At 48.2% G+C, this 25,342-nt stretch overlaps 1 protein-coding gene across 1 annotated transcript in view; it reads left to right on the top strand.

The window, feature by feature from the left end:
• The first annotated feature begins 11,564 nt into the window (after positions 1-11,564).
• Positions 11,565-25,342, top strand: part of C9 (complement C9) — a 40,497-nt gene continuing 26,719 nt past the window's right edge. The window contains exons 1-4 of the mRNA XM_016185793.2: positions 11,565-11,753; positions 21,240-21,342; positions 21,744-21,888; positions 22,350-22,497. Of these exons, the coding sequence (XP_016041279.2) occupies positions 11,653-11,753; positions 21,240-21,342; positions 21,744-21,888; positions 22,350-22,497 (497 nt within the window). The 5' untranslated portion in view covers positions 11,565-11,652. The remainder of the gene's footprint in view (positions 11,754-21,239; positions 21,343-21,743; positions 21,889-22,349; positions 22,498-25,342) is intronic.

Raw genomic sequence — 25,342 nt, 5'->3', positions numbered from 1 at the left:
CCTCCCCACCCCGGGCCCCTGGACTTCTCATGGAAACGGGACTTAGGAAGAGAGAGAGCTTTCATTTGCTTACGATGGCATTTCATCTGTCAAATGCACTAGCATACCCATGACTCATTCTGTCGATAGCGCTAGAAATGGGTTCTGTCACTGTCCCCTCTCACCAGAGAATGCGGTCATGACTGAAATAACTCCAAGCCACTCCAACTCCTAAGCAGGTTGTTTCCCCAAATGCATTGCAGGATGTCGACCTTGCCAGTGAGTGAATTCTAACCCCTCCATCAAAACACCGAGGCCAGCCGGTAAAGGACCAGGTGGCATAACAGAAGACGTAGCTCGCGCAGGTATCTGTTTATCCTGGGAGTAAGCCAGAACTCTGGCCTTTGATCCTGGAACAGGCTCAAAAGGAGGAGACGGAGGGAGAGAGAGAGAGGAGCTTCCCCTTCCCCGGAGCCCCTGGTGAATGTTTAAGCCCTTACGGTTAGAAGCGATTGCTAAATGATAGCATGCCTGGTTTCTTGCTGGGAAATGTTGTGTTTTCACGAAACTCTATTAAAAGCAACTGGGACTCATGTCCTAAGTCTCTTCCAGGCGTGAACACACACTGAGCTAAGCTGCAGGGGCAGCCATGTTCCCATGTCCCAGTCACAGCACCGCTGATGGGCGTGGGCCAGCCATTCCCTCTCCCTTGTTTGCCCTGGCTGCTCTGAAATCAAATGTCTTCAGGGAGACAGTCCTATGGACTACTCTGGCGAAGACGCTGGGCTGTGTAGAGAGATGAGGTGAGGAGAAAGGAAAGAAAACTGACTCTGGAAGTTGCCGTGACCAAGTTGCCCTTATAACGGAGTTTTTATCCGTCTGTTTCCTAGTCCACAGGAGGAGCCACTAGCCCAGCCAGACCTTGTATAATGGAGTTTTTGTCCGTCTGTTTCCTAGTCCAAAGGAGGAGCCACTAGCCCAGCCAGACCTTGTATAATGGAGTTTTTAAAACCCTTCAGGTCTGTTTGTTTACTTGACTTCATCTTCTTACCTCAACTGTAAGAGAGAAATGATTATTGTACTTAAAGTCACAGGATGGAGGGGGCAGTGGTGCACCCTATTAAGCACATAATACAAAGCACAAGGACCTGCCTAAGGATCCCGGTTCGAGCCCCCGGCTCCACACCTGCAGGGGGAATCACTTCACAAGCCGTGAAGCACGTCTGCAGGTGTCTATCTTTCTCTCTCCCTCTCTATCTTCCCCATCTCTCTCAATTTCTCTCTGTCCTGTCCAATAAAATAGAGGAAAATGGCCACCAGGAGCCGTGGGTATATAGCACAGGCACTGAGCCCCAGCGATAAGCCTAGAAGCAAAAAAAAAAAAAAGTTATAGGCTGGACACTCGGGCTGAGATAGCCTGCCGATGTTTCTCGTTTGTTTGTTTGTTGGGGAGGGTGGGGTGGTGTCTGAGGCGTTCCACAGCAGATAGCTCAGCCTTTTGCTTGGGGGAAACTACAAAGAGAACAGGGGAGTCAGCAAAAGGAGACAAAGGGACACACAAGGGTTGTGGGGCCATTGGCACCCTCGTCCTCTTCACTGGTCAGCAGAGTTGACCAGAATCTTGAAGGTGGGAATGGCAGAGCAAGAGGTGCTTCCTTGATGGAAGGCCCTGGACACAGACGGGGAGTGTGCGGACCTGTGTCCACTAACCGTGAAAGACTAGGGCGCTGTGAAGTCTCAGGAGTTAGTCGGGGCTATGTGCCTGATGCGACAGCCACCAGCTCCTGACGGGGGCTCCGCAGCTGCTTAAGACCCCGGGGGACGCAGACTCAGCTTCTCACCCCAGTGCTTGTAGCCACTGGCTCTGTCATCAGCTCTGTTGCTAAGGGACAGGGGGCTGCGTGGTCCAAATATGGTGCCATTGCTCAGAGAGGGAAGAAAAGGAAAAGGCATCAGAGGCGTTGTTTGCTACACATAGTAGGCATTTGTCTCCTTCCCAAGGCTTTTCTTAAAAATATTTTTATTTGTGGGGGCTGGGCGGTGGCGCAGTGGGTTAAGCACACATGGCGTGAAGCATGAGGACCAGCGTAAGGATCCCGGTTCGAGCCCCCCGGCTCCCCACCTGCAGGGGAGTCGCTTCACGGGCGGTGAAGCAGGTCTGCAGGTGTCTGTCTTTCTCTCCCCCCTCTCTGTCTTCCCCTCCTCTCTCCATTTCTCGTTGTTGTCCTATCCCACAACAACAACAAGAAGGGCAACAAAAATGGGGGGGGTGGCCTTCAGGAGCAGTGGATTTGTAGTGCAGTCACCAAGCCCCAGTGATATTTATTTATGAGGAAGAGAGGAGGAAAAAGAGAGAGAGAGACCCAGAGCATGACTCTGACGCATGCAATGCTGGGGATTGAACTTGGGACTTCAGACTAGAGGATCCAAGGTGATGGCCACATGCTCTCTCTCAGGTGGCTTCACCAAAGCTTCCCAACAAGAGGCCAGGAGAGCAAGCTTTCGCTCTCAGAGAAGCTGCGTGTGTGGCTGAGGCTCTGCTCAGGTCGGTGAGACCGTTTGAGCGTCGGGGGCAAAATAAAGATGAGGTCCCAGGATTCAAAAAGCAGGAATTTAATTCCACTGAAGATATTAATATATAAACCAATTTCCTTCTCTGTATATTCCTGTACTCTCTTATCCTGATGGGTCTTATTTGCTATTTAGTGTTGCTCAGTGTCAAGAAAATTAGACATTTTAAAGAATGAATATATACTGGAGCTCTAGTCTTTATTCATATGTGGAATCACAGAAATCAAATTTAACCCTGCATGTATTTACGTGTATTTGCATAGGCATTTCATTCCTGCCAGAGCTGTGGAAACACTGTGGCCAGCTGCCTCAATGTGTTTTTAATTCACCTGTACAATCTACCTGTCCCTTTCAGTGAGTAAGAAAGATGAGGCGAAGTCTATGAACTACACTGATTTTCTTTCTTTCTTCATTATTTTTCAGGATGACTTGATGACTAGTACAGAGAAATTAACACCAGAAAGGAAAAGGAAATAGGAAAGGTAACACCAGAAAGGAAAAGGTGTTTCTTGATCATGTCTGTGTCTTGTATGTGTCTCTGTGTGTGTGGAAACCGGAAGGGAGCTCTGGTTCAGAGAGGGTGTGACCCGCCACACACACACTTACGCATTCGTATACGTGTCCTGCTTAACGTAGACCTCTGCTTGAAGTTGCTGAAGCCACCACACACCTTGACGTCTCTTGCGTTTCATATTCGTGGCCAGCAGACACGCCCACCTGACCAGGGCATCAAAGGCAGGGCACGTGTCACCTGTGACATCTGCCCACTGGGTCCGGCTTTCAAAGCTTATGTCCAAGCACAGAATGGACAGTCTTAAGATGACAACAGCACTAAGCCAAACCTGGAGCCCTCTGAGAGCTGAGGCCTGGTTTCCTTGAAGGCCACATGCCCATGAAGTCAGCCTTGGCAGGAGGGGCAGAGACATGGATTAACCAGCACATTTCCTGCATTCCTCAGGTGACAGTTTAACCCCGAGTCAGCCCACACCAAATGCTGACCACAGCAGTCGGGAACTCAATAGCACCTGGGGGCAGAGGGCCAGCTGCCTCAGCTAGGAACTGGAAGCTGAGGAACACAGAAGACTAGAGCATGGGGCCCACGGAGATCTCCAGGAACCATGAAAATTGGAAGAGGATGGGCAACTGTGAGCCAGGCACAGGGGAGAGCAGGGACGTGGGACTCTGCTGGTTGGAACTGTGTGGAACCATCCCCCTGTGATCTTACAATCATGTTCACCGTTATTTAATCACTAATTAAAAAAAAAAAAAGTGCAGGGAGTCAGGCGGTAGCGCAGTGGATTAAGCGCACGTGGCACAAAGCGCAAGGACCCGGTATAAGGATCCTGGTTCCTGCCCCCGTCTCCCCACCTGCAGGGGGGTCGCTTCACAGGTGGTGAAGCAGGTCTACAGGTGTCTGTCTTTCTCTCCCCCTCTCTATCTTTCTCTCCCGTGTTATGCCCAGAGGTTCGAGTCCCGATCTCACGCAAAGAAGACCAGAATCCCATGCAATAGCAAGAGCCTTGATTAGCAAGCTCAAACTTGGGGCGCCGACACCCTTCTATGCAAGGGGAGAATCTGTGATCCCAATCATTTTTCATCCCACCTTTTTATAGTTATCACAGGGTGGGCACAGGTGGAAATATTTACGCAGAACAAGGAACAGTTGGTTTCTGGTTAACGGCTGGTCTCAATATTCAGGGCTTTTCTCTAACCTCACATCCCCCTCTCTGTCTTCCCCTCCTCTCTCCATTTCTCTCTGTCCTATCCAACAATGATGACATCAATAACAACAATAATAACTACAGCAATAAAAAAAAGAAAAACAAACAAACAAAAAAGTTGAAAAGGTATTTTAGGGGTGGATTTGAACTCCTAAACTGCACAGCCCTGGCTTGTGGTGTGGAGGACTGAACATGGGACTTGAGAGCCGCAAGCATCAAAGTGAGTGGCATAACCGTCATGTCTCCCTGCAAAACTGCCGGCCTCTCAGCCACCAAAGTGCTTCTCAAGTGTGCTTTCTCGCCGTGCGCACTTGTTACTCAGTTTACAAAAGAGACGTAGTGGATCCAGTCCACTGAAGACACTCAATAATGACAGCAGATGCCTGCCCAGCATTGGCCAGGTGCCAGGGCCATTCTAAGTGAGTCTCGGTGGATTTGATTTTTTTTTTATTTATTCCCTTTTGTTGCCCTTATTGTTTTATTGTTGTTGTCATTGTTGGACAGGACAGAGAGAAATGGAGAGAGGAGGGGAAGACAGAGAGGAGGAGAGAAAGACAGACACCTGCAGACCTGCTTCACCGCCTGTGAAGCGACTCCCCTGCAGGTGGGGAGCCGGGGTTCGAACCAGGATCCTTATGCCGGTCCTGGTGCTTTGCGCCACCTGCGCTTAACCCGCTGCGCTACAGCCCGACTCCCGGATTTGATTTTTATATCAATTCAGTGAGATGGGCTGCGGTGACTGGCGTTGATGAAAGAGGACATTGGAGCACAAGCTAAATCAAAGAACGTCCGAACGTCATGTAACTATTATGCGGTTGAAGTGAAAATCCCAACTCAGCTTCTGCTACCTGGCTCTCCCTTCCAAGCCACCACTTGGCCACCCACTAAGTCACCAAGCCACACCAGTGCCTCCGGGAAATGCCTCATCTTCACCCCCCAGTATTCTGTCCTTCTCCTCATGGTCCTTCTTCGCTCCTGCCTGTGACCAGGAAGCTCACCACCGAAAAATGGAGAGAAAACTGATTTTTATCCACTTTTCCTTGGAATTTTCAAAAATGATTTTATATCAGTTTATAATACTAGAAGATACTAGATGTATCATTTCACGTGTGTGTGTGTGTGTGTCTGTGTGTGTGTGTGTGTCTGTGTGTGTCTGTCTGTCTGTTTATCTGTCTTTTTATACAGCTCACACCAAAGTGTTTGTGCCATCACACCACAATGTGCCCATGGTTCTTTCATTTTTTTAATTAGACTTCATTCCTCTTTGGTCTTTCCCCAGCCCATGTTCAGGATGAATTGGGTCTGTTTTAGAAGTCTGAGCTGTCTAGGCGTCAGAAAAGCAATTAGGGCCAGGTGATGGCCTACTTGGCTGAGCCCACATCCTCATGGACTCGGTCAAGCTCCTGGTCCCCAATGTCAGGGCCAGGAGGACCTTTAAAAGGGGTGAAGCCGTGCTGCAGGTGTCTAGCTCCCCTCCCCCCTCAATTTCTCTCTGTCGCTATCAAATAAGTGAGCAAATAAAAAGAAATAAAAAAGAAATGCAACTAACTCGAAGAAATCTAACCTCGTCCTCAGTCCATTCTAATTCAGATATTTCTCATCTGCCTAAGAGCTTGGAGTGCAAGCTTCAGGCTGCTCACAAGAAATTGGTTGTGAATTGGTTTCTCTCAATTTCTTCAACATTACCGACAGACAGCAAATCATTCTGTCTCTGGCCCTCATCAGGCTAGACGAACCTTCTGCTCTCAGTGAGGAGTGTTGTCCACACACGCTCGTTCAGCTGGGTCTGCATGGCAGGCTTAATCCTAAGAGGTAGGAAAGGAAGTACAAGGCCCTGGTCTGGTAGGACACACACATTACCACATGCAGGGTCCTGGGTTCAAGCCCCTTGTTCCCACCTGCAGTGGAGAAGCCCCACGAGTGGTGGAGGAATGAAACAAGGCATCTTCCGCTCTCCCTTTGTCTCCCTCTCCTTTTCCATCTTTCTCTGTCTCTGTCAGAAAGAAAGCAATGAGGGTGGATGGTGGCCACCAAGATCAGTGGCGTCATCTTGCAGACATAGTGCTCCAAGAGTAACGCTGGTAGCAAAAGAAAAGTAAGAAGCGGGGGAGATAAGAATGTACAGACAGAGACATGGAGAGGGACGAGGACAAACACTTAAGGCACACCAGCATGTGATAGACGGGAGAGGAATTGCAAAAGAGAAGAAGAGAGATACCCATCGCAAAAGTCACAGGGACAGAAAGTTTTCAGTAATTGGAAATGTCCAGAGGGTCAAACACCCTTACAACAAAGATAAGGAACAAGAAGTATCCGTACAATTTGGTCCTAAAGAGATAACACAGCAGAGATAAAGGGGAGACCGAAATGGAGTGAGCATGACCAAACTGCGCTGATAAAAAACAAGACAGGTTGGTCAACAGGGTCGTAGCAATGAGAGAAAGTCAGGAATTTGTCAGGATGTTTAAAAGGTAAAAAACATTCGAGCAGGTTCCTAAACAGCTGGGGGATACCAGTCAGAATGAAGAGACAAGAGGCATAAAAGAGAGGACATAGGGGCCGGGTGGTGGAGCCCCTGGTAGAGCGCACACGTCACCATTCGCAAGGACCCGGTTCCAGCCCACTGTCCCCAACTGCAGGGGGAGACTTTGCAAGTGGTGAAGCAGGGCTGCAGGTGTCTTTCTGTGTCGCCCTCTCTCTCTAACTTATCCTTACCTCTCGATTTCTCTCTGCCTCTGTCAAATAAATAAAAGATTCAATCACTTTTATAAGCGCTGAAGGCAGTCTGCAGGTGTCTTTCTCTCCTGTCTTCCCCTTCTCTCTCCATTTGTCTCTGTCCTATCCAACAACGATGACATCAGTAACAACAACAATAATAACTACAACAATAAAACAACAAGGGCAACAAAAGGGAATAAATAAATAAATATTTATATATATAATAAGTTTTAAAAGAGAGGGAGAGGCAGAGGGAAAGAGAGAGAGAGATCATTAAACTGTCTCTTGGAAGATCAAAGTGTTCAGATAAAGTACCATGTTTTCCAGAACACATCCAGGTTTTTCTCTTCCTCTGCCATTTGAGTGAGATCCAGGAAAGATGACAGGAGAGGAAGCCACAGAAAATGCAGGGTAGGATCTGGCTCTCTATGGAGTAGGAAAGGAAGGAGACACTAAGAGAACGAGAGAAAGACCTTGACCAAGACCAAGTAGAATCAGGAAGGAGAGCCGAGGGTCCAACCAGATTTAGGACAAGTCATGGAAAACTGAGCTGTTAAGAGGAGAGTTTATAGTCGATGGTGCAGGAGTGGAGGTGGGTGTGAAAAAGCTGGGTTTGTAAGCAGAGTCTGTCAATGGACAGAGGTCTAAAATATATATATATATATATATATATATATATATATATATATATATAGAGAGAGAGAGAGAGAGAGAGAGAGAGAGAGAGAGAGAGAGAATTCTGGGTCATAAACTATTCTATTTTTATTTGTGCAAGGACTCTCCACACAGTCTTCCAAAGGGGCTGCCCCAGTCTGCACTCTGGCCAGCAGTGGAGCAGAGCCCCTTTTTCTCCACAACCTTGCCAACACCTGTCCTTTCCTGGTTTGCTGATGGAAGCCACTCTCTCAGGGGTGAGACGGAATCTCACTGGAGTTTTAATCTGCATAATGAATCTTTTGTTCAAAAGGGTGAGTGTGGCTGAGGCCTATGGAAATACTGACATCGCTCAAGAAGGAAAGGCCTGACTTTTGAGTCTTCAGTCATGGTAAGCCATTGAGAATGTTGGAAACAGTGGTTAAGAGGCAGCACAGCCAGATTCTGTGAACAAGAAGGAAAGGGATTGTACTGAACCACCCTTGAAAATAAAGCTCTGTGAAGACTGGCGTGGGCCTTCAATAATTGTACCTGAATCTAAACAGATCTGAGCCCCAGGAAGTCTCACCACTGTGAAAGGGTCACTGGACTTCGGTCAGGAGAACTGCACCAACAGCCCAGAACCACTCGACAGAGAGCTTCTTTCTTCTCTCTGTCTTTACAACAGAACCCGTCTGAAAGTACAAAGTGTCACAGAAGCAGATCCTGGGCTGTATGTGGGGTGTGTGTTGGGGAGGCCATGTCCCCTTTCTAGATGGAATTTCTCACCTGTATTTGTTCATTGACCTATTGATTCAAGATCTACAGGTCAGACACAAGAGCAGCTCTCAGGAACATGGCCTCCAGCAAGATGCCCCTGAAGTCAAGGAAGCTGCAGCTTGCGGCCACTTCCAGATGGTTCCTGGTGACCCTGTCTGTGCCCGCGAGGTAGGTGAAAGCAGGTCACACTCCCTGCACCCTTGCCAGAGACAGGGGACTCTGGGTGTCCCCTTAGAAGCAGACAGGGAGACCTTTGGGCCCTGGCAGTGCTCACAAGATTATTAATAATAAACCTTCAGAAAAAAAAAAAGCTACTCCTGTAAGTTTTCAAGAGGCAAGTCAAAATGGCACCTGGCATGTGTCTGCCTTCTCCACAGCACTCAGACATCAGCCGGACGGCCGGGCACTGCAACGTGCACAGGCGCCTTGAGGTGGGAGGGTGTCACAAATACAGCATAGGCCACAGAGTGCCCGAGCACTAAAACCAAAAGGGAGTGGACTGCAAGCAATCCCACAGCTCCTGGCAGTGAAAACACTGAGGGCTAAGAGTGGAACATCCAGGAGTTAAGCTCTGAAGGTGCTGTGCTGGGAAGAGGCAGATGTGTGTCTTATGAGCCTGCACCCCAACTCCCTATCTGGCTGTCTTTGAATCTTATTTTCCTGTAGTTAATAAGCACTTCTGAAGGCCTCTGAAGTCTTGTGTGAGAAATCTGAAAAGCAAAGGACAGTAATATTTGATATCACATGTGCCTCTTCTTAAGGAGAGCATTCTTAATCTCTCTTTAAAAAACAAAACATTTTTTAAAGAATTTTTTTAGAAACTTTATTTTTTATTTTTTTCCCTTTTGTTTTTGTTATTTATCATCATCATTTTTGTTACTATTGTTGTTGTTGGATAGGACAGAGAGAAATAGAGAGAAGAGGGGAAGACAGAGAGGGGGAGAGAAAGACAGACACCTGCAGACCTGCTTCAGCACTTGTGAAGCGACTCTCCTGAAGGTGGGGAGCCGGGGCTCGAACCGGGATCCTCATGCCGGTCCTTGGTCTTCACGCCACATGCACTTAACCCGCTGCTCCACCGCCGGGCTCCCTAGAAAAAAACATTTTTACTATCTTTATTTATTTATTGGCTAGAGACAGACAGAAGTTGAGATGAAAGGTATGGAGAGAGAGGAGAGAGAGAAAGAGAGAGAGGAGAGAGAGATACAACACCATTTCACCACTCACAAAGCTTTCCCCTATAAGTGAGGGCTGAGGCCTTGAACCTGGGTCCTTGTGCACTGTAACATGTGCACTCAACCAGTTACACATTCAGGTGACTCTGAAAGTTAAAAAAAAGAAAAAACTATGATAAGGAACAGGGGACAGCCCACCCAATAGAGCACATGCCTTGCCGTGTGCTAGGACCAGGGTTCAAATCCTCTGCTACTGAGTGGAAGCAGCATGCGAAGGGAGAGGTCAGAGTGGTGGGCTGCTGCTGTGGCATCTCACTCGCTCTTTGAGTGTCTCTTCCTCTCTGCCTCCCGTCCTTTATCTGGACAAAGGCAAATAAAACAAAGTGGAAATAAAATCAAGTAGAAGACGTTGTCCAGCCCAGAGGGGGGATCACAGTGCACAAAGCCTGTGGCCGGGTGTGGGAGCTGCCGTGGGGTCCTGAGGAGACCACTGGGCAGGGGAGAGGGCACTCAGGCCCCTCTGCTTGACTCAAGATCCCAGGACTTTCTGTTGTGTCCTCCGCATTGCCGGCGCATCTGTGAAGTCTGCCTTCTTCAGTCTTTCTGCCCAACAGTCTCACCCTGTCCACAGGTCCGAGGGAACAGGAAAACAGGGCCCAGGGAGGTGTAACCTTTATGGTAGGTTGGCTGAAACTGCTTCATCTCAAGACTCTTCCTCGCTGCCAGGAGTGTGTCTGAGCTAAGGGGACCATGTCCCGATGTTGTGCGTGTCTCCAAGGTACTCTGGAGTCTGTGAACTGTTCCGACCTACCTGTAGGGACTGACCCACTGTACCTGTAAGATGAACTATCCTGCCTTGGAATTAGCGCACCCAACTCATAGCCGCAGAGGGACAGCTATCTGAACCTCCCTGTCCAGTCAACGCAGTTCATTTGCCAACGTTTTTTAAATTAATGACTTAATAATGAGTGATAAGATTGCAGGATAAGAGGGGCACACTCCACATAATTTCTACCACCAGAGTTCCATGTTTCATCCCCTCCGCTGGAAACATCCTTATTTTTTTTTTGTTTTAGGTATCTTTATTTATTATTGGATAGAGACCGCCAGAAATTGATAAGGTAGGGGGAGGTAGAAAGGCAGAGAGAGAGACACAGAGAGAGAGAGAGACAGAGAGACAGCCCTGTCTCACCACTTGCAAAACATTCCTCCTGCAGGTGAGGACTGGGCTTGAACCCAGGTTCTAGAATACTGTAACAAGCGCTCAACCAGGCTTTGCCACCACCAAGCCCCAAGAAACTTCCCTGTTCTTTATCCCTCTGGGAGGATGAACCCAGATTCTTTATGAGGTGCAGAAGGTGGGAGCTCTGGCTTCTGTCATTGCTTCTCTGCTGGACATGGGTGTTGGCAGGTGGACCCACACCCCCAGCCTGTGTCTGTCTGTCCCTAGTGGGGCAGGGCTCTGGGGAGGGGAGGCTCCAGGACACACTGGTGAGGGCGTCTGCCCAGGGAAGTCAGGATGGTGTCATGGCAGCATCTGCAACGTGGTGGCTGAAGGCAGTAAGATAGCAAGTAGTGTGGATGCTCAATAATCAGGAACCTAAAGATAAGAGTAGAGCAGATGGAACTAAAGGTCTTCTTGTGGGAAGAAGCTAGGAAGTCTGTATTAGGTCTGTTCTAAGGAGCCCATGACGTTAGTCATTCTTGCCTGTGCCTGACTACTAACATGCAGGTGGCCAGAACTCACTGCTGGAACCTGCCAGTTTTTTAAACTTTGTACCTCTATAGAATCAGCCACACTAGCCCCGACCTGCTCCCAGAGTCGCCCAAAGCTAAAGTAAAGAATCTCTCTCTGCTTGCTGGTAGGTTAGCACTTTGGCTTACCTGGCATTTAGAGACGTGTTCACAGAAGACAACAGTAGGCCCAGAGTTACAAAATAGCTCCCCTTTTATTGGACTTTCCAGGGAGCCCAAATTAACAGGAAGTCCAGATGGAAAGCAAACAAGGGCCGTTCCCCCCAGCCCTTCCGCCCTTTGACTGATCACTTACCCGGCCGCCTGGGCATCTGCAGGGAATGGCCCGAACCAGACTGAGCAGCATGTCTGCCAACCAGGCTTTGGCCTGTGCAGTTTTCATCCTAGAAATAAGTGTCCTGGCTACTGAGTCTACTCCTAGGTAAGTCACTTTGCTATTTGTCCTGAAATTTCACAACAGAGTTGATATTTGAAGATCTAGTTCTCAGAAGTATTAAGACATGTAGGCCCAGAATTTAAACTGTGAAAAGGGATAAGAAATAGTACAGGATGTGTCTCTGAATGGGTTATCTGTTTTTGTTGTGTTTCTTTTCTTTGTTTTTTGTTTGTTTGTTTGTTTTTGCCTCAAGGGTTGTTGCTGGGGGTCAGTGCCGGCACTATGAATCCACTGCTCTTGGAGGCCATTTTTTCCATTTTATTGGACAGAGACAAAGAAATTGAGAGGAGAGTGGGAGGGAGAGATAGAGAGAGAGAAAGAGGCAGAAAAAGAGAGAGAGAGAGAGAGACCTGCAGACCCTTTTTTGCAGCTTATGAAGTATTCCCCCTGCAGGTGGGGAGCCAGGGGATTGAACCCAGATCCTTGCACAGGTCCTTGTGCTTAGTACTATGTGTACTTAACCAGGAGCTCCACCACTCAGCCCCTCCCTGAGTGTTTTTGAAGGGAATTTGCTGATCGTTCTTTAAACCAGACATTCACATGTCACGGATGAGCTGTGCTTTGCAGGGATAGGAGTATAAGAGGCTGGCAGTCTCCACCAGTCTGCTAAGCCTGTTTTTATCAGCATTTTGGATCTGAAAAGTAAGCTCTGAGCTAGAAACGTGCTGGAGAGGCTGTTCAGAAGCAAGACTCATTCCTTGAGTAACAGCTCCCCTGGACAGGCTGTCTGCTTTATCACATCATGGCCCAAGTTCAAGTCCAGTCTCTGCCACACTAGAGGGAAGTTAAGTGTTGTGCTATTTCTCCCTCTCTTCCTCTGTGTCTGCCTTTCTCTGTCTATCTGCAAAACATAAAATGGTTCAGAGCAAAGATGCCCCAGTGACAGCAGCAACAGAGTTAAGTTAAACTAAGGAAATGATGATCTTTCTCTAGAGCAGAGGTAGACAGCATAATGCTTATGCACAGAGTCTCTCCTGCCTGAGGCTCCAAAGTCCCAAGTTCAGTCCTCCACACCACCATAAACCAGAGCTGAGCAGTGTCTAGCAAACAAAGAAATAATATTAATAATCTTCCCCTTACTCTGCCTCAGTGTCCAACACTTTTAACTATTGGATCCATCACACTTTAGCATGTCCCCCGCCCCACCCCGCCCCGAGAAAGCAAAGCTGTCTCTGCTTCTCCTCCTGCCATTCCCAAGGTGGGGCAAACATGCTGACGCTAGGCTCAGGGCTTCTGTCTGTTCCTCTGAGCAGAACAAGCACAACACCCCACTCGGGGAGAGAGGAAGGAGAGGGGTGCTGCTTCCAAAGACAGTTAGGAAGCTCCTAGTTAGGAACACAAATTCCATGCCGAGTCCACGCAGAAAAGTGAATCAACCAGGCCGCAGAGCCCGCTAACTCTGCACAGCCCTGTGAGCCGAGAGGCTGCGGCTCCATTCCCGGAGAGCGGAGCAGCTCCAGCCCTGCGCACAGCAGACCCTGCTTTGAGTTCTCACACAGCCGCACACCTCATGGCCACCCTCTAAGCTGTGCGACAGGCAGCTGTTCCTCCAGCCCACACGGGACGGAACACACAGAAGTCCAGTCTAGACTGGCATGCTCTGAGTCAAGGGCCTTGCTGGACTTTCTATACATATTACTAAATAGAGACAGAGAGAAATGGAGAGGGACAGAGACGAGACACCGGCAGCCCTGCTTCACCACTTGCGAAGCTTTCCCCCTGCAGGTGGGGACCAGGAGCTTGAACCCGGGTCCTTGTGCACTGTGATGTGTGCACTTAAGCAGGTGCGCCACCGCCTGGGCCCAACATTGCTGGGCTTCCCATCTCCTCATCACACCCTCTGCCCACACTATCTAAGAAGTGTTGTCTCTTTCAGCACTTGCTGTTCTCTCTGGGTGCAGGCCAAGTCCAGCTGTCTCTGGGAGGACCAGAAGGCCCTCTTGGTTGCTCTCCCCCAGCTCCAAGTGGCTGCATGGGTCGCACTTGCCAAGGCAGCGGGGGGTGGGGGGGTGGTTCCTTCCCCTGCACACTCTGAGCTCTGCCCTTTGATTCAAGGTTAAGGTCAAAACAAAGCGTCCAGGCCAGCCATGAAGCAAGACACACAGTTCAGCCAGAAAGCCAAAGCCTGCAAATGATTTTTTAAAATAAATCTTTTTAAATGCAGGTGTGATATACACATGTATGGGCAAAAATTAAATTTAGTTTGAGTTTTTAATTTTAAAAAAATGTATTTGCTTCCCCTTGATTTACAACACTGAGATGGCTACATCTTGGCTGGTCCACACCACATGGCCACCAGCTATCCCTCCATCCAAGTTCTGGTTTCATCACACCATTAGACTGGCCTCATCCATCCATTCCCCCTGCCCTCCTGAACCTTCCACTTCGGTCACCGTCACTTTTTTCTCAGAGTCTAAGAGTTACTTTTGTTATGTTTTCTAAGTGCACTTGCTCTATTTTCCACACTCGAGTAGAATCGTGGAGTCTTTTTCTCACTTGATCTATTGCGTTTAGCACAACTTTCTCAAGTTCTATTGAGGTTATCAAGAAAAGCAAGATTTTATTTTCTCAAAGCGTCAAGTAATAACGTTTGGACCACAACAGAACACTCCTCTGGAACTGGTCACTCCACGTTTCGGTCAAGGCACTTGTAAACCACAGAGTGGTGTGGGCCAGTTGCTGGAGTTCTGTGCATCTCTGTCCCTTTGCCGACACCTGGAAGCCTTCATTTCCCCACCGGGAATTCTTCCTAAGGTTTGTGCTCCTGTATCTGGGCAGCTTGGAGAAGTGCCCTCCTGTTCCACTCTCCCCCACAGCCCCCCACCCCCCGTGTATCTTCATGTCTCTCTTGCCCACATTTCAATGCAGATTCCAGCGCAGGGTCCTCTATAACGCTGTCCTCCTGCTGTCTTCCGCACATGACCATGTTCTCGCCACTTTTCTTGCTCGTGTATCCTGGAAACCTTCGGGCTTCAGTGTAGACGGCGCTCTGCCTCATCTGTCTGTTGGCTGACTTGCATTGTGTGTGTATAGAGTTCACCTCTGATGAGCATTTGGGCTGATCCCAATCTGTTATACTCCAAACACTGTTGCGATGAAGATCCCCTTATTCACATGCCATTTTGCACATGGAGAACTGTATCTGAGGAGTAATTCCCAGAAATGGCATCACTGGGTTAAAGTTTATATGTGTGGACATACACCTGTGTGATTTGACTAACTTGGCTGGTGGCCCTATGGGGTTATTACCTCGTTCTTTGACCAGGGGAAGATGAGTGAATCTTTTCCTCCTCACCAACCTTTTCTATTTCCCAATAGCTCAGGTTGAAGGGCGGTATCTCTGAGCAGTCAGTCTCTCACTGAGTCGGGCTACGTGTCACTCAGCCATGAACTTAGAGGCTAAGTATGGGACCTCCTTCGTTCCCGTGAGCTTAGCGGCTAAGTATGGGACCGCCTTCGTTCCCACTCGCACATTCACGCACTGCCCAGGGCTTTCTCATGTGACTTGCTCTGAACACTTCACGCACGATTGGACCTTTGTCTTTGATATGCATGTGGATATATGTCTCTGTGTGTCAGTCATTTCCAACTGTATATGTGGTGCTCTTTTAGTGTAGTTATAAATGCAGGCTGTTCTCACCTTCTTTCTTTCTTCCTGTCTCTATGGACATAGACAGAGAGAAATCTAGTGGGAGAGGGGGTACGAGAGAGGGAGAAGGAAGGAGAGGCACCTGCCGCACTACTTCACCGCCTTGCAGGTGGGGGCTGGGGACTTGAACCCGGGTCCATGTGCACTGTAACGTGTGTGCTCAACAGAGTGAGTCACCGCCTGGGAACCTTTAAATTTTTTTTTCAAATAGATAAGAAGGAGTGCTGGACCCAGGATTAAAAATCTTAATAGTTGCTAAGCATGTGGGCTCCAGAAATAAACTGCATGGATTTGAATTCCAACTCTGCCCTCATGTAGCTTCTGTGTGTCTGGATGAAAATGTGTCTGTGCCTTGATTCCTCTTCTTCAGAGGACAAGGTCTCCCTGATTCCTCTTCTTCAGAGGACAAGGTCTCCCTGATTCCTCTTCTTCAGAGGACAAGGTCTCTGCCATGCTGTGTGCACAGCACAGGTTCAAACCTGACCACCACTGCACTGGAGGAAGCTTCAGCACTATGGTGCCATTCCCTCTCTGCCTCTGTCTCTCTTTCCCTTTTATTTTAATTTTATTATCTTTATTTATTTATTGTATAGAGACAGAAATCAAAAGGGAAGGGAAAGACAGAAAGGAGGAGAGACAGAGAGACACCTGCAGCCCTGCTTCACCACTCATGAAGCTTTCCCTTTGCAGGTGGGGGCCAAGGTCTTGAACCCAGGTCCTCACTCACTGTAATGTGAGCACGCAGCCAGGTGTGCCACCACCCGGCCCCCTTATTGCATTTTCTTTCATTGATTTTTTTTTTTCAAGTTTGGGAACAAGCCCAAGCACTCAATTATTCAGAAGCGGAGCTACACGACTAAGATACCCAAAATGCCACTGTCCTCCGTTAGTGGAATCCGTCTGTGTTCAGTGTTTATTTCTTTGGTCGTCTCCGGGAGTTCCTGTTCTGAGCTGAGTTTTTCAGATGGAGAAAATGAGTCAAACTGGTGGGGTGAGGGAAAGAAAGGAACCATAGCCAAAGTTCCCCTCAGTTTGGGGGCCGCTGAGCTCTTTTGCCAACCCCCATCCAGTTTTAAATCCATCTTCAAGGCCGGCAGTGGTGCACCCAGTTAAGCACACCTAGTACTAAGCTCAAGGACCTGAGCCAGAATCCAGGTTTGAGCCCCTGGCTCCCCACCTGCAGGGAGAACGCTTCACAAGTGGTGAAGCAGGTCTGCAGGTGTCTGTCTTTCTCTCTCCCTCTCTGTCTCCTTGTCCTCTTTCAATTTCTCTCTGTCCTAGCCAATAAAATGGAATAAGTGGCAGCCAGCAGCAGTGGATTCGTAGTGCTGGCACTGAGCCCCAGTGATAACCCTGGAGGCAAAAGAAAAAAAAATCCATCTTCAATTCAGCTTAGCAGATATATATTAATATTTATTTACTTACTTACTCACTTATTATCTGGCTTATGGTGGTGCGAGGGGTTGAACCTGGGACTTTGGAGCCTCAGGCATGAGAGTCTCTGTTACCTAATCCCCATCCTCCTTTTGTTAATTTTTATGTGAGAGAGAGAGAGAGAGAGAGAGAGAGAGAGAGTGAACCGCCTTGGTGCCAGTGGTGTCAGCGACAGCATCTGGGGCCTTCTACATGCAAGTCCAGTATTCTGCCTCTGACTTGTCTCCCTGTCCACTTTTCCCCGTGGGCTCCCAAAGTCACTTTTCCCTACAGAAACCAGACAGATGCTTTGAAGACATTATTCTGAGGACGACTCCTGCATTAAATGCCTCACAAGAGCACCCTTCAAGTTCAGAAGTAAATGCTGAACTCCCTCGCACCCATCCCCAGCCCCATCCCCACTAAGTTTCAGCTGTGCTCTGAGTTTTTGGTCACCTGCCTTTCTCTTCAATCTGCTCAGATGCCTCAGGGGCTGGGCCTCTTCACAGTCTCCTTGAGGCCTTTACACTTACTTCCCCTTGGCAGAGAGAGATCTGTTTCCAGGTGCTCACATGGTTTCTCTCTGAATTCACTCAGACACCTCATCAAATAGCATCTCCTGTCCTGAGCATTTTGGGACTCAACCATTGCAAACCACTCAGCTAGCTGGAAGCAACCCCTGTCCTTTCTCCACCTATGAATCCAGGGGCTGACTGGACACAGATAAGCAGCTGTGCTGTGTCTCCCACCTGCATGAAGTCAGATGGTGCCTGGGTCATCGTAACGGCTCCTTTACACCGGTGTCTCTCCCCTTGTCACCCGAGCTGAGAAAAATGCAAACAGAGAGAGGTTTAAAAAGATGGTTCTAGGGCCAGGTGGTGATGGCACATGGCTGAAAGCACATTTCACCATGTCAAGGATCCAGAGTTCCAGCCCCGGCTCCCCAGCTGCAGGGTGAAACTTCACGAGCGGTGAAGCAGGTCTGCAGGTCTCTCTCTTTCTCTCTGACTTTATATCTCCCCCTACTCTCTCAATTTCTCTCTGTCATATCTAATAAAAAATGGCTACCAGGAGTGGTGGATCTTTGGTGCTGGCACTGAGCCCCAGCAATAACCCTGGTGGTAATGATTACTTAACTAATTAGTTAAAGATATTTTTTTAAAGACGGTTTTTCTTAAGGACATCTATTCCTCTCTCTGCCCCCCCCCCCCACATGGTGGACTCAGTCTGTGAAATGATCACAAGGTGAACGTTTTTGAAAAGCCCTGATCCCTCTCACTAGCCAGAGATATCTTTGGATGTTTTCTTCTGCGTTACTTTGCAAGACCATGCAGGTCTACTTTCACCACTTGCTCCTCCTGAAGACATCAAAGGTTCCTTCTGCTCCAGGAGCAGTGTACACAGACCCCAGCCCTGATGGAGAAATGTCAAAAAAATCTGTAAACACATTTCAGAACACCGCACCTCTTCTCTCTCTACCAGGAATGGGGAGGCTCCCTCTCCACCCCAGCCCCGGAGCTCACGCTCACCTTTTACACGTTTTCTTTCCCTTACCTGACATCACGTGCTGGTTTCTGCTGTGCCTCCATAGTGTGTCTCACCCACTAGAACACAGACTCCACGATGCCGAGAACAATGTCACTCAGTCCCAGCTGTCAGCATAATTCCCGACACAAAGCAGACCCTCCAGAAATGTCATCGTGTGTGTGTGTGTGTGTGTGTTTAAGAAACACATGAGTGAAGCTTTTCACTTCTTCTTCTAGCGTTTGCCCTTCTTCCATAGCCAGTCAACAGCGTCTGCTTGTTGCTGGCTTTGACAGTGACTGGGATCCATGTGGATTCAGTCGGCTAGGAAGGATCGTCAGTTTCCCCAATGAATGGGTACTCACGGGATGCACCACGGGAAGGTCGATCCAATGCATCCCAAGCTTTTCACTAAGACTTGGGAAATCAGGTCTTGTGCAAAAAAAAAAAAAAAAAAAAAAAACTTCGAGAATAGTAAACAGTGCTGTTATATTGTCTTTCTGGTCTTGATCAACTACGTGGACTAAACATCTGGCCATGTTTAGGTTACCATGTAGGAATGGAGTTCACACAGTCATATTTATTGACAAAAAGATTCCTTCCTGCAACCAGTGTTTGCCTGCCTGGGCCCAGCACCAAGTGTCCTGGAGCCGGAGCTGTCCCCGAGGCTCCTTTACTTAACTCAGTGGTGAGACCAGCTCTGCACAGAGGACCCTGCCTCCCAGGCACAGCTGGCCCCTGCTCCACCTCCTGCTCAGCTGGTGTGCATCACTTTGATCTCCAAAGTGACTTTCAAGTGGAGATTAAACACTCAGATGTTACCTGATTGACACAATTTAGCTAAGTACCCAGCAAATGTTTTACAAATACTCCTCCTCTGAGTCTAATAGCTCTGCAGGATGGAGGCAGGTGCGGAGTGTAGAACTCACACAGTGCCTGAGCGGCAGGTGGCTCTGCCTGGCTAGCCAGGGGCTGGGGGAGGCTGGGTGGGCTCAGAGAGCTGTCCCGGCACTGAGCCCCAGCCTCAAGTTTCCTGCTGGACAGTTATTTCAGTAACATGCTTTATTGCATTACTTACTATATCCCCCTCATGATTCTGATAAATCATGCTTTTGTTAGTTTGACTCTAGGTATTCAGACTTTTGGCACAGTAGAAGCAACAACAACAACAACAAAATCCAGAGCCTAACACAACTTTTAGTTTTGTTTTTGTTTTTCTAGTTTGATAGCACAGATTAAGCCACACTCAGGCAAGAACTGGTTGCTAGTTGATTTACATGGAGTGTGTGTGTGTGTGTGTGTGTGTGTGTGTGTGTTTTTGTGAGAGAGAGAGAGAGAGAGAGATTATTCTCTGGCTCTCTTTAGGTTCTTTTTATTTCTTTATTGGAGAATTAATGGTTTATAGTCAACAGTAAAATGCAGTGGTTTGTACATTTGTATCATTTCCCAGTTTTCCACTAAAAATACAACCCCACTAGGCCCTCCTCCACCATCATGTTCCAGGGTCTGAACCCTCCCCCTCACCCCAGAGTCTTTTACTTTGGTGCAATATACCAAGGAACACATTCATTTTTATATAAAGATAATATATATATGTTTAATCCTTGTTAATTTAAACGTTAAAAATAATAAGACTGGGGCCAGGTAGTGGTGCACCTGGTTGAGCACACAAACAAAATGTGCAAGGACCTAGGTTCAAGCCCCTGGTCCCCACCTGCGGGGGAAAGCTTTGTGAGTGGTGAAGCAGGGCTGTAGTTGTCTCTCTGTCTCTCTTCCTGTCTCTCCCCTCTCAATTTCTAACCGTTTCTATCCAATAAATAAATAAAGATAATAAAAATATAAGTAATAATAAGACTATGCCATTCAAAAATTATTTACTGTGCTACTATATTTTAGCTTATTTCAAAGTTTGGGGGGAAGTCGTAGTGAGAAAAACGGCAAAAATGTAGTGAACTGGGTGTGGCAGGATATCTAGAGCAAGTTTTAGCTGGTCCACTGTTGATAAGCAAAGTCATTCTCTGGTTTTAACTTCCAATGTACACAAAATCCACTCCTCCGTAGTCAGATAAAGGTTTATCGAGAAAATGAGCTTTGATTGTTGTCTGGTTAAACCAGTGGGCAAATATGATTGTTTAGTCTAAAACCTTTGTTGAGGGTTCTGCAGACAGGGAAGATAGCACAATGCTTACGCAATAAGACACTCATGCTTGAGGCTTCAAAGTTCCAAGTTAACCAGTGCCGAGTGGTGCTCAGGCCCCTTTCTCTCTCTCTCTCTCTCTCTCTCTCTCTCTCTCGGGGATAAAACAAAAAGTGTTTAAGAAAGAATACAGGATCAGCATGCCACTGATTCAATCCCCAGTGCTGTCAATTAAGTTAAAAAAAGTATCAAGTATTACAGACTGAGCAGTGCCTCTTCCTCCGCCTCTGCCTGCCCACTGGATGTTCTCAGGACCTCACAGTGTGACTGTGTTTGGGAAAGGTTGTTGAAAGAGATGATTAAGTTCTAGTTGAAGACGGTGCATTTTGTTTCAGAAATCGGAGCCTTATTCGCTGCATTCTGAGTTTACAAAAGCATCTTGACATGAGTAGTATTGCTATCTGTTTCCTACATGTACATTTTTGGGGATCTAATGTCTTTTAAATCCCCTTTACTATGAAAAAAAACTGTCATATTTACAAATTATAAGAACTAGAATATAGGTACAAAAAATTTTTTTAATGACTCGAGAGCACAAAAACATTCTTGGGTAGCAAGAGAAAGATGTAGTAAGTGGGAAAATATTGATTAGGAGGGGGGAATCGAAAGGAGACTGAGCTGGTTGTGACCATTTCTTGGAAGCAGGCACATGGACTGGCCATCATAATGACGTGTGCTCTTACCCTAGTTATGCCCTCCAGCCCACCGGCGAGAGCACAGTGCTGCCCATAGACTGCAGGATGAGCCCTTGGAGTGAGTGGTCGCAGTGTGACCCTTGCCTCAAACAAATGGTAAGTATTCCTTGGAGCTGCCATTCCCAGGTGGGAAGAGTCCATCAGGAGCCCTAGGAAAATGCCTTCCCTGGGAGGCAGGAAGCCCCCAGCAGAGTTCCAAAGTGAGAAGAAACGCTCAGCCCTGGCACGGAGTGCTGAGCGAGCAGGGGGCTGGACGGCACAGTCTGTCTGCAGACTGAGGAGGACTCAGCTCAGCTCAGCTCTGCATGAAGGACAGTCTGTCTGCAGTGCCTGGTGCGGCTGTGTCAGCAGTGACAGCTGAGGGGCCTGCCACCCGCTGGCTCGCCCGGGCTGGAAGGCTGGAAGGTTGGAAGGGCAGCAGTGTTGGAGAGCAGGGTGCAGGTCCTCACCCACGCCGGACGTTAGAAAGCTCAATGTCTCCACTTGGTTCTGTACAGTTTCGCTCACGGAGAATCGAAGCCTTCGGGCAATTTGGCGGGCGCAGGTGCACAGGCACCTTGGGGGACAGGCGGCAGTGTGTGCCCACCGAGGTCTGTGAAGAGCCGGACAGCGACTGTGGAAATGGCTTTCAGTGCGGCACAGGTGAGCTTTGCCCTCCACTGCTCACGCTGGGCCTCCCATGCCTGTGTGAGAAGAAAGAAGCACGGCCCGATACACTCACCCAGGTGGGAGAAAAGTCCCATCCGGGGCCAGGCAGTGGTGCACCTAGTTAAGCACTCACATTGTACTACACAAGGACCCGGGTTCAAGCCCCTGGTCCCTACCTGCAGAGGAAACTTCACAGGTGGTGAGGTAGAGCTGCAGGTATCTCTTCTCTCTGTCTCTCTCCCTCTCTCTATCTCCTCTCCCCTCTCAAGTTTTCTCTGTCTCTACCCAATAACAAATAAATAAAAATTGAAAAAGAAAAGAGAAGTCCCATCTATCTTGTCAAAGGAAGGGTTATTCCACCCTTTTAGCATTTAAATGCAGTAGATAACATCCGTCAGAGAACAAGGCAAAACAGCCGGCAGGTGACAGCACATCTCACCTGCTTGTGATTGCAGGCCGGTGCATCAAGAGGCGACTTCTTTGCAACGAGGACAATGACTGTGGGGACTTCTCAGACGAGGACGACTGCGAGGCGGACCCCCGTTCCCCCTGCCGCCAGAGGGCCGTGGAGGAGTCAGAGCTGGGGCGGACGGCAGGCTTCGGGTTTGTGATGCGTCCTGTTGTCTCGCAGAGATGGCTGGTTGGCCTTGGTTCCAAAAGGGGGACCTACAGGCCAGTCCCTCTCTCAGATGTTTCTGAACCATTTTTAGACATCATTTGGTATTATCTCTATTTATTTGTTGGATAGAGACAGCCAAAAATCAAGAGTGAAGGGGGAGATAGAGAGGGAGAAAGACAGAGAGACAGAGAGACACCTGCAGCCCTGCTTCACCACTCCCAAAGCTTTCTCCCTGCAGGTGGGAACTGGGGGCTTGAACCTGGTTCTTGTGCCCTGTAATGTGTGCTCAACCAGGTTGCCACCACCTGGCCCCTTAGATATCATTTCAAAGGACTCATGGAAGATTCTGTGGGTCAGGTGTGCAAACGTTATTTCAAAGGAGTGTGGGAGATCATGTGCAGAGACTTTTTTTTTTTCCAGAGCACTACTCAGCTCTGGTTTATGGTGGTATGGGGGGCTGAACCTGAGACATTAGGGCCTCAGGCATGCCAGTCCGTTTGCACCATTATGCTATTTCCCCCTCCCCCAAAACAGCTTTTAAAGTCCAATAAGCTTCTACACTGTCACTTCAGGGGCATGGAGAGAAGGGCAGCTCCCTGAGTTTGCCTGTTTTATGTCCAGATTTAGTCCCACCTGGAGCCAACCTCTTTTGAGATTCTACTGAGGTTGGCTGTCTTTCTATTGCAATTCTGCTTCCCAGATGCGGTCGCCTTTTTAAAGCCTTTCCCATAGTGAGTAACACCTGTGAGAAACAGAAGCCTGACAAGGCTGAACTGAACTAACGCAGACCAGGCAGCATGGCTCGAATCTCGAGTGGCGTTGAGGCTAAGAACCTATATCAGAACACGAGGCAGCTCCTGAGAGGAGACTTCTGAATCAGATTCAGCTAAAACTGGAGACAAGAGCTCCATTCCCAGCTAAGTGCACATATTACCAAACGCAAGAACCTAGGTTCACACCCCGGCTCCCCCACCTGTAGGGGGTCCACTTCACAGGTGGTGAAGCACGTCTGCAGGTGTCCGTCTTTCTCTCCCCCTCTCTGTCTTCCCACTCTTTCTTAATTTCTCTCTGTACTATCTAAAAAAATAAAATAGAGAAAGGACCTCTCGAGCCAGGTGGTGGTGCATCTGACTAAGTGTTCACACTACAGTGTGTGAGGACCTGGGGGTTCAAGCCTTGGTCCTAACCTGCACGGGGAAAACTTCATGAGTGGTGAAGCAGGGCTGCAGGTGTCTCTCTGTCTCTTTATCTCTGTGTCTCCCTCTCCTCTTTCAATTTCTCTCTGCCTCTATCCAATATTAAATAAATATTTTTAAAAGGGAGATATGATCTCTCTATGTATTACATGAAGCACCCACTTCTTTGCTCACTGTAAGATAAAAATAAGAAAAAATCCAGGATTCCAAGACTTAAGAAATGGAAATAGTATTTCACACTTTAATAATTTTTTATTAGTGATTTAATAATGACTAACAAGATTTTAAGATAACAGGGGTAAAATTCCACACAGCTCCCACCACCAGAGTTCCCTGTCCCATCCCCTCCATTGGAAGCTTCCCTGTTCTTGATCCCTGAATACGGATCAAAATCCTTTGTGGGGAGCAGAAGGTGGGAGGTCTGGCTTCTGTCATTGCTTCTCCGCTGGACATGGGTGTTGGCAGGTGGACCCACACCCCCAGCCTGTGTCTGTCTGTCCCTAGTGGGGCAGGGCTCTGGGGAGGGGAGGCTCCAGGACACATGGGTGAGGGCGTCTGCCCAGGGAAGTCAAGATGGTGTCATGGCAGCATCTGCAGCTTGGTGGCCAAAAAACAATAAGATACAAAAACAGGACAAATTGTTTAATAAACAGAAACCCAAAGGTAGGATTAGAGCAAATGAAATTAGGGGTCTTCATGTGGGAAAAAGCTAAGAGATCTTTTTTAGGTAGGTTCCAAGGGGCCCGTTAGTCATTTTTGCCTGAGCCCGGTAGCTAACACTCAGGTGGACTAAAAGTATTGCCTGGGAAAACAGTGTCAGAGTTGAGAGCAGGCCTAGAAAGCTGATCCGCACTTCTAAAATCTTGTCGAGGCAGGATTCACACACGGCCAAGCAGAGTCGCCCTCTTGTTAACTGGCATAAGCGATGCCACCACCTCAGGACTCCTGCCTCTCCTGGCACTTCCTCAAGGAGCAATGTGGCCTCTACAACAAGCCCTATCACCGCTGCATTCCACTCTACCTGGGTCCTAGCAAGATATTTCTCCCTAATTTGAACAAAAGAGTTAAACGCAAGAATTGGCTTTGTACTGTGTTCTCACTCAATGCAAACTTATATCGTGCCTTACAGGAATCACTTACAGAAACCCTGACCCATTTAGTTGGAAAATAACCAGTCATGATACATTGGCTGCCTTGATTCGGGGAAAAGAAAAAAATTGTTGTGTAGTGCAAGCCAGGGAGTTTTGTAATGAGACGTCCCAGGAAGCTGGCTGAGAGTATTCCCTGACTTCTGGTAGTGGGCCCTGGTGCTTGGGAATGTCACAGGCTGAGCCTCCAGCAGGGTGGTGGGACCTCGGGATGGGAAAGGCCAGCTGAAGCAGCAGCAAGTGAGGTGGGTGCCGAGAGAAGCTGCCCGTCCGCATTTTTAATTACATTCCACCATGATCGGGAGCAGTAATGTATACTTCATTTTCTCTTTGCAAAACAACTTTCGTTTGCACACTTTGAACTTACCAGTCTGTGTTTTCTTTTGCACATTCCTCCCTTCTAGATTTTCATAATGACTCTGTAGGTTGGCTGAAGGAAGCACTGTATTCCCATATACATAAGAAACAAGTGATATTAATCACAC

Source organism: Erinaceus europaeus, chromosome 5 (assembly GCF_950295315.1).
Source record: "Erinaceus europaeus chromosome 5, mEriEur2.1, whole genome shotgun sequence".
Classification (NCBI taxonomy): domain Eukaryota; kingdom Metazoa; phylum Chordata; class Mammalia; order Eulipotyphla; family Erinaceidae; genus Erinaceus; species Erinaceus europaeus.
Note: the sequence above shows the minus strand (reverse complement) of the source record. Positions and strands in the feature narration are given on the sequence as shown.